This window comes from Petaurus breviceps, unplaced genomic scaffold (genome assembly GCF_028583685.1).
Source record: "Petaurus breviceps papuanus isolate PSGF00001 unplaced genomic scaffold, PetGlider_PUasm1.0 175, whole genome shotgun sequence".
Lineage (NCBI taxonomy): Eukaryota > Metazoa > Chordata > Mammalia > Diprotodontia > Petauridae > Petaurus > Petaurus breviceps.
This window is the reverse complement of record NW_027185764.1, coordinates 9,914,202-9,926,659: the sequence shown is the minus strand read 5'-3', so window position 1 is coordinate 9,926,659 and position 12,458 is coordinate 9,914,202. Positions and strand designations below refer to the sequence as shown.

Genomic DNA, 12,458 nt, shown 5'->3' with positions numbered 1-12,458 from the left:
CAGAGACAGAGACAGAGAGACAGAGAGAAAGACAGAGAAAGAGACAGAGAAAGACAGAGAGAGAGAGAGAGGGAAAGACAGAGACAGAGAAAGACAGAGACAGAGAGAGACTTGGCAGAAAACCCTTGTGGGTCCAGAGTACTTGAAAAATTCCAGTTAATCCCTTTACCTTCCTCAGTCTTCCCTATTCCTCTAATAGCACTTCCTCCACACATTTTTTTTTTAAAGAAAGATAAGGGGGAAGAAGAATAAGCATTTATATGGTACCTACTATTTGCCAACCACTAGCATTTTTAAACAAATATTATCTCATTTGATCCTCATAACAACTCTGTGAGTTAGGTGCTATTTTTATTACCATTTTACAGTTGAAGAAATTGAGGCAAATGGGTTAACTGACTTGCCCAAGATCACATAGCTAGTAAATATCTGTAGTCAAATTTGAACTCAGATCTTCCTGAATCTAGGCTTAGCATTCTATCTACTATACCACCTAGCTGCCTCTAAAAGGAGAATTTAAGTGGAAATAAACACGTAGTTACAACAACAATAGCTCATATTTCTATAGCTTTAAGTTTGTTTCCCATATCTTCAAAGAAGGCACTTATATCTAGCATTGTTAAGGAAGGGATTCAAAGGAGCCTGGGAATGGACCTATCTCTTCTGGCCTCAGAAGAGGCTGGAAATCTACCAGTCAGTGTGAAATTGTTTCCATAAGTAAATCTAAACTTGATGCCACTAAAAAGGATAAATACAAGGAACAGAAAGAAATTTGGAAAGACATACATGAAGCAATGTGAAATTAGAAGGACGGTCTAGGTCCTAGCTCTAGCCACATAAAAGGAAAAATTGGAACATAACTAGAAATGAATGGACAAAGACAATGGAAGGGGACCCATAGGGAGTAACTAAAGCTGTTACAGACATAATACATAGAGAAATAAACAATTGAAAGCATGAGTAATTGGCGTAAGGTTTACTGCACGATCATATATTTTCAAAAGCAATACCAAACATATTCAGTGGTACTTTTTTTTTTTTAAAGCAATCGGGATTAAGTAACTTGCTCAAGGTTACACGGCCAGTTATTTCTGGGTGGGTGCTAAGTGTCTGAGCCCGGGATTCGATCTCCAGGTCATCCCGACACTGGAGCCGGTGCTCTTACTCGCTGAGCCACCTGGCCACCCCTAAGCAATTGGGGTTAAGTAACTTGCTCAAGGTTACACGGCCAGGTGTTTCTGGGTGGGTGCTAAGTGTCTGAGCCCAGGATTCGATCTCCAGGTCATGCCAACACTGGAGCCGGTGCTCTTATTCGCTGTGCTACCTGGCCGCCCCAGGATACCAGGATTCTTAAGCAGGAATCTCAGCCAGAGCAATGCTTATCCAGGAGTGCTATGAATCAAGCTACCATTTTGGAAATTTTCTATTCTTTTTATTAAGTGCCTACTATATTCCAAGCACAGTGCTAAGTGCTAGGGATACAAATTGAATCAAAAAACAGTCCCTGACTTCAAGGAGCTTACAATCTAATGGGGAAGACAACATACAAATATATATAAAGCAAGCTAAACAAACAGGATAACTGGGAAATAATTAAAAGAAAAAAGGGCTAGAATAAAGAGGGATTAAAGAAAGATTCCTATAGAGATGGGGTTTTTAAGTTGGAACTTAAAGGAAGCCAGGAAGGTGGATAGTTTGAGCAGAGGTGAGAGAACATTCTAGGCACCAGGGACAGCCAGAGAAAATATTCTGAGCTGAGAGATGGACTTTTTTGTTCATGGAAGCCAGTGTCACCGGATCAGAGAATACATGTTTGTAAAATGTAACAAGTAAGTAAGGTATAAGAAGACGTGAAAGGGATGAGGGATCTAGGTTATGGATGCCAAAGGGGAGCATTTTTTAATTTGATCCTGAAGGCAGTGAGATGCCATTGGCGTTTATTGAGTAGGGGTTGACATGAATGGACCTGCATTTTAGGAAAATCACTTTTGTGGTTGAATGGAGAATGACCTGGAGAGGGGAGAGACTTGAGGCAGACAGACTCAGCAGTAGGCTTTTGCAGTGATTCGGGCCTGTGCTAGATAGGTGGAGGTGACAGAGGTGTCCCCACCTAATGTCTTTCCATCTACTCTCCATCTATCTATATATCTTATTTGCATGTTGTTTCTCTCTTAGAAAGTGAGCTCCTTGAGGGCTGAGCTGTGTTTTTACCTTTCTCTGTATCCCTGGTGATTAGCACAGTGCCTGGTACATATTAAGTGCTTAATAAATGCTTGCTGATTGATTCATTGATTGAAAATGGAGGGAGAGAAAAGTGTTAACTCTTCCAAGAGAAATAGGAGTGGGGGGAGGGAGGTTGTTGGGCTTTTTTGAGAGGATAACAATATGAAGGGGAAGTGGCCACACATTGGATCTGTTTGGGGAATGTCAGGAAAACTGTGTGTATATGTAGTCCACATGCCCTACTATGTTCAGTGATGGGCCCCCTCCATCCCTCTCATACCCAGAAACCCTCCACTTCACAGATGGTTCCTAGCATGGGACATGGCCCTCTTGGGTATATATTGTTCTAGCTGTAGGAGACAGATGGATTTCCTGCTTGAGGATTCAGGAAGCCTGCATTCAAGCCATCTAAGGGCAGGAGAGGCACCATTTTCCTCTTTTGGTGTAGGCTCTCAAATTAGCCTGTATTTGCTTTGGCTATGTGTCTACATCGTCCATGTTGCCAAGCCATGAACTGAAACTAAGGAAAAATAGAAGTTAACTGAATGCCTTGGCCAGTTAATCTTGTTCGGAGATTAATGTTTGTATTCTGGTCTCTTCCTTCTGAATGGTTCCAGATCAATGATAGAGCATGAGGTCCTCCTTTAGTCAGCAATTACTTACCATAGAAAGGATGACTAGGGCTGGGAAAAACCCCATCACGACATAGCAGAGCAGTTCCACAAGTTTGTATCTGGTATGGAAGAACAAGAAGCCTTGGCCTTAGGGTTGAGTCTCAATATCTGGTACGTAGTTTCCCAACATCTGGTGGTGGAGCCATCCTGGATGGAGGCAACTAAGAAGTGAAAACCCAACCCTTCTATCCCGATCTCCTTGGCAGAGTTTCTAACCTCCCAAACATTGGCAGGGCTGCATCCTTGATTGGCTACACCAATCAAGTTTATTGGTGTTTGCTAATGATGATTCGATCAATAAGTATCTGGGCAAAAATGTAAGTATTGCCCACAACCTCCTACCTTTCTTTACAAAGTCAGTTGGGAACTTAACAAATGTTAAATAGGATCCTAGGACCATAGATTTAGAGCTGAAAGAGACTTTAGAGTCCATCTACTCCAACCCCTTCGTTTTACAGATGAAGAAACTGAGGCCTAGGGAAGTTTATTGACTTGCCTAGGTTCATACTAGTGTTGAGTGTCAAAGATGTGCTTTGAAACCACATCCTTTGACTTCGGTGCAAGGGTTTTTAACATGGGTGTCCGTGGACTTTTTTTAAAACCGTATTTTTACAACTGGATTTTAACATAATTAATTTCTTTTGTAATCCTATGTATTTTAGTTCATGCATTTAAAACCATTATTCTGAGAGGAGGTGAATAATTGCCAACGGCATCTATGACACAAAAAAGAGTAAGAAGACCTGTTTCAAAGTTTTATTGTTGGAAGTCAGCTCATTGTATATTAACAAAAGACAAGAGAAACCTTTTTTGGGGGACATTTTTGCCTTAAAGAAGTCTAGAATTTAAATAATGTAGTTGTGGTAATAAAAATATCTCTGTTTTTTCCAAAACTTGTCTTTCTCTATCAGGCTATTTCATATCCTAAAAAAGTTCTCTTACCTTCCTTGTTCCCCTGCCCTTCTCTCTGGAACCCTTTCCCTCATATCTAGAATCTTCTTGCTGGAAAGTTTCACCCTATATGCAGCCCTGTTAGTTGGTGCGCCTGCTTTCTGTGACATCAAAAGTAGGAAATCAATTAAGTAAAACCACTCCCTTCTAGATAAAAACAAACAAACAAACACCTGATCCGCTTTCTTATAATATTTCTATGTGGGACAGCTTACTTGTCCTGAACCTAGAGAAATGATCAAGAGATTGGAACTGATGGGGGGTTCAGGCTAAGAATATTTTTCTTGCTTGGTTCATCAATCCCCATTATCTTCCTGTTGGGCCTGGAGACCTATGAACCCAAAGTCTGGACCCTGTATATCAAGTCTTCTCCAGACATCTGGTTGTATCCTTATCTCTTTGCTCCAATGTTTTCTTGGAGGGCTGGAGAGTCAGCATAGGGAAAAAAAAATCTAATAATTTGCCTTAAAAATCTAATCATCTCCTTGTGCAGACCTTTGATGGATGTCTTTTTCTCAAAGTTGAATGACAGAAAGGCCACGCCAGTTATATTCTCTGTCACCATTTCTTGTATGATCATAGCTTTAGGGTTACAAGGCCATCTTACCCAGCCTTCTCATTTAACAGATAAAGAAACCAGGGCCCAGAGATGTTGAGTGCCCAAGGTCACACAGATCATAAGTAGCAGAGCTGAAATTTGAACTAGGTCCTTTGACTTGAAATCCAGTCTCCTCCTCAGAATTATGTGGCTCTCTTGAGTTCAATCCACCTAAATTAAAAATCTGAATTTAAAGGTCCTACCCATCAGAGTTTCTTGTCATTTCTATATGTAAGCTCTGTTTCCTCTTATTTGTTATTTTTTCAAAACTACAGCCTAAAATCTCACTGAAATGGCATGAACCAGATTCAGAGAGATTAAAAGTCAAAATATCTGATCCATACTGAAAATGTCTTACATAATGGAATCAAACTGTGAAATGAGTGTTGGGCCAGTGCCCCTCTCTCCTTCTAACACTAGAATTCTAAAGGACTTCTATTCTGTGGCTGTCACAAAGAAACTAGCTATTACCTTACCAAACCCTAAGGCTGGCTTACTCCCACTGTCCTCCTCCGTTCCTATTCAAGGCAATGAGGAACAGAACTGGAAAAAGTATGCGGTCCTGCTGATTGGGTCCACTACGAATTTATGTTGCGTAATCTCAACCTAGGTTCTTACTGCAACAAAGAAATCATTTTATTCCTCCCCAATCAAATTTTTATCCCACTCAGCACAGCTGCTATTCCAAGCCTTTTTTCTCCTCAAGCCTTGCACACTTCCTCCTTCCTTTAACCTCTCAGTTGAGGACCCTCACTTCAGAATCTACTAGAGTATTTAGGCCATTAGCTGTGAGGTCCCTCTTTTTCTCTTTTCCTCCTCTCATAAACCTGTGAAATCATTCCCCAATACCTCCTTTATTTCAGTCTCTGATAAAGAAACTATTCTTTTTTTTTTTTTAAAGCAATCGGGGTTAAGTAACTTGCTCAAGGTTACACGGCCAGTTATTTCTGGGTGTGGTGCTGAGTGTCTGAGCCCAGGATTCGATCTCCAGGTCATCCCGACACTGGAGCCGGTGCTCTTACTCGCTGAGCCACCTGGCCGCCCCAGAAACTATTCTTCTTGACCAAGGCCTCTCTACAGGTCCCCTTGATTCTTTCCCCACTCCCTCCTTTTCTTCTCCAGCAATATTATCTCCCTTCCAATGTTTAATCTTTTCCTGACTGCTGGCTTCTTCTCCATAGGCCACAAACATTCTCCTCCATTTAAAGAGACAAAAAAAAAGCCTTGCATATATTCTACCATTTCTAATAGCTATCATCCTCTCTTTCTCAGCCAAACTTCTTGATAATACCTCCCACATTCAATTCCCTCCACTTTTTCTCTTCTCATTCTGGTCTAAACCCTTTGCAATCTGACTTGTGACCTCTCTCGACTGAGGCTGCTCTCTCCATCTTTACCAATGGTGTGTGTCTTCATTACTATAAAAGGGGAAGGTATAGGGCACAGTGGAAAGAACATAGAATTTGGAGTCAGGAGTACCTGAGTCTGAATTTTGCCTCAGACACTGACGCTATGTGACTCTGGCAAGTCATTTAACCTCTCTGTGCCTCAGTTTCCTCATTTGTAACCTGGGGGATAATCACAGCAACTTCTTCCCACAGGGTTATTGTGTGAATAAAATTACTTAACATATGTAAAGCACTTTACAAGCTTTGAAGGCTATATCTTATTAATCCTCATCCTTCTTAACTTCTCTGGCATTTCATGTGGTTGACAATTCTCTCCTTATGGAAATTCTTGGCTCTCTGGGTTTTCATGATTCTCTTCCCTCTTGGTTCCCCATCTAGCCCATCTGAACACTCCTCCTCTTTTTTCTGTCTCTTCTTCTGGATCATCTTCCACATCATTCCCCCTAACTGTGGGTGTCCCCCAAGGTTTCATCCTGAAATGGCACCAACCAGGTGTGGATAGATTAAAAGTCAAAACACCTAATTCACACTGAAAATGTCCAAGGTAATGAAATTATCCTGTGACGTGAGTATTCATGCTTTACTCTCCACACTCTCTTCTGGTGACCTCATCAGCTCCTATGAACTTGATTACAATGTCTATGCAGATGGCTCCTAGATCTATAGATTCAGCTCCAGTCTCTCTCCTGGGCATCACCAAGCACCTACTTGAGCATTGAAACTAGGTATTCTATGGACCTCATTTGCCCATGTCCAAAACAGAACTCATTGTCTTTCCCTCCAAACCCACCTCTTCTAACCTTCCTCATTACTGTCAGGCCACCACCATCCTTCCATACAATTAGGTTTGAAACCTGGGTGTCTTTCTTAACTCCTCATTCTGCCTCTCCCCACTGTAATGGGAATGCAAATTTGGAAGATCTTCCCTGCCCCTAGGCTAAAGTGCACCAGAATCCTGGGGAGGGAGGCTTGTTTTTCAGTAGATACTTTTTGATTGGCCAGTGGGTCAATAAGGTTGTTACATTTTCTGAGCCAGGAGAAGGCTATATAAGCCCTGATGTGTAGCTTTGTTTTGGGACTCACTTCGAGAAGTGTTCTGTGATTTGATCTGAATTCTGGGAAGCCGTTGTTGAGAGTCCCCCGGCTTTGAAAAACCCAGATGTGGAAACCCAGATGTTGACTGGGTATGGATATAATGGTTGGACAGTTTGGAAATCTGTCTACTTGATCTGTTTCTGTCTTGATAATTCTGCCTGTATGCTTTGAAGTTCGGGGTGCTGACCTTTTTCCCCTGAACAAGGTAAACGATATATGTCTGACTGATTAAAGTAAGCTTGTTAACCCATTTTGAGTTGCTTTCCTTTAACAAAGCAGATCCAAGAACCTGTGGTAGCTGCAAACCCTGAGGACCCTTGGGGTGCTTGCTGCTACACCCACTTATCCAATGAGTTGCTAAATCTTTTCATTTCTTTTTCCACAACAAATCTCATATCTGCTCCCTTCCCTCCACTCAAACCAAAGCCATCTTAATTCAGGCCATTATTACATCTCACTTGGACTATTTCAATAGCCTGCTACCTGTTCACTCTTCCTTGAATCTCTCTCCATTCCAACCCATCCTCCACACAGCAACCAAAGTGATTTTTCTTGAGCATCAGGCTCACCATGTCACCCCCTACTCAATAAACTCCAGTGGCTCCCTATTACCTCTAGGACCACATATAAAACCTCTTCCATTTGACATTTATAGCTCACTGCAACCTGGCTCCATTAAATGTTTCTAGACTATATATATATATATATATATATATACATGTATAGGGGGTGAAACAATCAGGGTTAAGTGACTTGCCCAGGGTCACATAGTTGTATGTATCAAGTGTCTGAGGCTGGATTTGAACTCAGGTGCTCCTGACTCCAGGGTGAGTGCTCTATCCACTGCACCACCCAGCTGCCCCTAGGCTCATCATACATTACTCTGCTGTACATATAGCATATAGTCATACACTGTATATGCTGTGTAAATGCCTTCTTGCTGTTTAATACACATAAGACTCTTATCTCCCATCTCTGTGACTTTGCAGAGGCTGTTTACCATGCCTAGAAAGCTCTCCCCCCCACCTCTGCCTGTTGGAATCACTGGTATCCTTCAAGACTCAGCTAAAATTCCACCTTTTGAACAAGGTCTTTTCTGGTCTCTCCCATTAATACTTCCTTTCCTCCTAAGGATTCTTTGCATCCATTTTGTATATATATCCTATACGAATATGTGTGAGTTCATGCATGAAGACACATGTGTGCACACATATCATATATATACTCTTAGAAGTTAAGCCCTTTGAAGGTAGAGACTTTTACTTAGTGAAAAGTTCATGCTTAATAAATGATTAATAAATCATTTAAAATAAAATGATTGATTGGTATATTTCCATTTATATGTGTACCTACAGAGAAGTAGTGTGTCTTAATGGAAAGAGAGCTTGTCTCAGAGCCAGCAAGATCTGGGTTAAAATAATGCCTGTGAAATATACTGGCTATGTGATCCTAGGAAAGTCATTTGAACTCTCAGAGCCCCAGGCAGTTCTCTACAAGAATAAGTTATAGTAGGGCTAGAGGGACGTTGGGAGAGTAGATCACCAGAAGCTGTGGAGGTTTCCAGAATTATCAACCCATAAATGCCAACGACAAAGTGAGAGGTCAGTGTTCCTTTGGGAACAGAGAATCCGGGAGTGAGGTCCAGCCTCTGCCCCCTGGAGGTAGAAGTGGCTGAGGCACAGGGGTCCCTAACACGTAGCTGCTTCAGAGCTCCTGGCCTGCAGATTGTAGGAGAACCAAGCTACCATCCTGAGGGGTAATCACTCTTGCTTTAACCTGCTTGGATCTGTATTGCTGTCTAGGGTGGAGGTCCTGGGGTGGGTGACCAGGTGCCAGAGCCAGTGGAGGCTTCAGAGAGGGCAGCCAAATAATAGCTCCAGCAGCTGTGAAAACCCCAGTGATTTGGGACAAAGATCCCCTCTCTAGAAGCAGAGTTCTACTGTGGCAACAAAGTCAAGTAATTGAGTGGCAACATGAGCAAGGAAAGGAAGCAAAGCAAGCAGAGCAATCTGACTCTGGATTCCTTTTTCAGGGACAAAAAGGATCGAAGCATGGAACAGGAAGAAGACAACAAACTCAGAACTCCTTCACCAAAAGCTTCCAAGAAAAATATGAATTGGTTACAGGCCATAGAGGAGCTTAAGAAGGATTTTGAAAACCAAATAAGAGAAGTGGAGGAAAAATTAGAAAGAGAAATGAGAATGATGCAATAAAGTCATGAAATGAGAGCCAACAACCTGACTAAAGAAAATAACACCTTAAAAAAATAGACTAACTCAAATGACAAAAGAGGATCAAAAAGCCAATGAGCCGAATTTGCCAGATGGAAAAAGAATCTCAAAAGCTCACTGAAAAGAATCATTGCTTCAGAATTAGATTGGAGCAAATGAAAGCTAGTGACTTTATGAGAAATCAAGATGCTGTTAAACAGATCCAAACAAATGAAAAAATAGAAGGCAATGTGAAATATCTCTTTAGAAAGACCACTGACCTGGAAAATAGATCCAGGAGAGATAATTTTAAAATTATTGGACTACCTGAAAGCCATGATCAAAAAAAGAACCTAGAAATCATCCTTTAAGAAATTCTCAAGGAAAATTACCCTGATGTTTTAGAACCAGAGGGCAAAATAGATGTTGAAAGAATCCACCAATCACCTCTTGAAAAAGATCCCCAAAAGAAAACTGCTAGGAATATTATAGCCAGGTTCCGGAATTCCCAGATCAAGGAGAGAATATTACGAGCAGCCAGGAAGAAACAATTTGAATATTGTGGAAATGCAATCAAGATAACGCAGGATCTGGCAGCTTCACATTGAGGGATCAAAGGGCTTGGAATATGATATTCCAGAGGTCAAAGGAGCTGGGATTAAAACCAAAAATCACCTACCCAGCAAAACTGAGTATTATGTTTCAAGGGAAAATATGGTTATTCAATGAAATAAAGGACTTTCAAGGATTCTTGATGAAAAAACCAGAGTTGAATAGAAAATTTGACATTCAGATACAAGAAGCAAGAGAAGGATGAGAAAGTAAACAGGGAAAAGAAATCATAAGGAACTTATGAAAGTTGAACTATTTATATTTCTACATGGAAAAATGATAATTGTAACTTATGAAACTTTTCTCAGTATGAGAATAGTTGAAGAGAATATAAATGTGTATATATGTTTACATACATATATATGTCTATATAGGATGGTATATGGGCATATGAATATACATGTGAGTGTATGTATATCTATATGTGTGTACAGGTATACATAGACAGAAGACAGAGGATCAATTGAATAGGAAGGGATGATACTTAAAAGGTGAAATTAACTTAAAGAGGTGAGAGAAGAATATAATGAGAGGAGATGGGGAGAGACAGAATGGGGTAAATTATCTCCTATGGAAGAGGTAAGGGAAAACTGTTACAATGGAGGGGAAGAACAGGAAGGCAAAAGGGAATGGGTCAACCTTACTTGCATTGAATTTGGCTTAGGGGGGGAATGACATATACACTAAACAGGGTATCTCACCCTACAGGAGAGTAGGCAGGAAGGGGATGAGAGGGGGGATGATGGAGGGGAGGGAAGGATGGGGGGAGGGAAGTTAGAAGCACACACTTTTGAAAAGGGACAGGGTCAAAGTAGAGAATAGAAAAAGTGGGGAGTGGGATGGGATGGAGTGAAATATAGTCAGTCTTTCCCAATATATGCACTATGGAAATGTTTTGTGGAGCTACATGTGTACAACCTATATTGCATTACCTATCTTCCCAGTAAGGGTGGGTGACAAGGGAGGAAGGGAAAGAATCTGGAATTCAAAGTTTTAAAATCATATATATATACACAATTTTTTTTTAACATGCAACTGGGAAATAAGATATATAGGCACTGGGGTATAGAGATCCATCTTGCCCCACTGGAAAGTTGGAGGGGGTATGGGGGAGGATATAGGAGAGAGCAGACAGCAGATTGGAGGAGGGAGTATACGGTGGGATCAATGTTTTGGGGTGGTGGGTAGGGGAAAGACGAGGAGAAAATTTGCAACTCAAAATCTTGTGGAAATAAATGATGTAAACTAAAAATAAACATAACATTTAATTTAAAAAAAAGATACCATAGCTAGGGGCAGGAAAGAAAATCTCAGTTGTATTTGGATTTTTTTTCCTACTCAGAGATTAGAGTACTGACTAAGTGAAAAGTTGTTATTTGTGAAACATATGGGTAATGCTCTGATGATATGTTTCAGTTGCTTTATCACTGATTAACTACTTCTCTAAAATTAAAACCTTGAGAGAGATGAAAAACAAAAAGAATAAATTCTAGTCCAGGCACTGATCTGAGTTCTTCACTGGGAATAGCTAGTCACTCCTGTGACAATGAAATCACAGGTCCAGTTAAAAACAACAACAAAGCTACACAGACAGCTATAACCAGGAGGTATGGGAAAGGCAGTGCAGTGTGACTGAAAGAACACTGGCTTCGAAGTCAGGAAATTTGGGTTCGAGTTGCAGCTGCACCACTTACTAAATAGCTGCGTGAATATGGAAAAATCATTTACCCTCTTTTAAGCTCAGTCTTCTCACCTGTAAAATGGGAGTGATAATATTTGTACTGCTTCCCTCATGGGTATTGTTGTGAGGAAAGCACTTAAAGTCTAAAATATTCTGTAAATGTGAGTTATTATCATTATTGTCATTCACTCATTTCAGTTGTGTCTGACTCTTCATGACCCAATTTGGAGTTTTCTTGGCAAAGATAGTGGAGCGGTTTGTCATTTCCTCCTCTGGCTCATTTTTTTTTTACAGATGAGGAACTGAAATAAGCAGGGTTAAGTGACTTGCCCAGGGTCACACAGCTAGTAAGTGTCTGAGGCTAGATTTGAACACATCTTCTGGACTCTAAGTCTGGCACTCCCTGTACTTTTCCTATTATTATCACCATCATTATTATAGGCCCTCAAGTTGTCTGCCTTCTGTCTTGCCACTAGACTCTGATGACTCTGGAGGAGAGAGTGAGGTTAATAACTCTACGTAGCTCTGCCTGACTTAAATCCAAGTCACCACCCTGGTGATGTCATTGATCCTCTTTGAGAATGAAAGAACAGCAACAATATAGGTACCCATTGAGAGGTAAGTCAGGGGCTATGAGATACTTCATGCCTTTGAGCAGGTTATCTAACACCTCAGCTCACCCATAAGGAAAACAAAAGTGGAAAAGAAGAAAATTCCACAGAGTGAATGTAAGGAATAACCAAGAATTCTATCAGTTGTAAACCCTCAGTAGAATACAAAATCCTCTTGGAATTCCAGAGAAGTTAGCCCTTCCATCTCTGAAACTTCTGCTATGGGCCTTCCCCTTCTGTCCTGATGAGTAACAAACTGCCCAGCCTGACCCACTCACTACTGCTTGCAGGTCTATTTCACAGGAATGGGAGAAGAAGCCCTTTTCCCTCTCCTCCTATTCTATCTATCTATCTATCTATCTATCTATCTATCTATCTATCTATCTATCTATCT

The 12,458-nt window shown here is 40.9% G+C and overlaps 1 protein-coding gene across 2 annotated transcripts in view; it reads right to left on the bottom strand.

The window, feature by feature from the left end:
• Positions 1-12,458, bottom strand: part of MMD2 (monocyte to macrophage differentiation associated 2) — a 115,086-nt gene that overhangs the window by 14,501 nt on the left and 88,127 nt on the right. For both annotated transcript variants that reach the window (XM_069084760.1, XM_069084761.1), the window contains one exon: positions 2,887-2,956. In XM_069084760.1, coding sequence (XP_068940861.1) covers positions 2,887-2,956 — 70 coding nt within the window. The remainder of the gene's footprint in view (positions 1-2,886; positions 2,957-12,458) is intronic.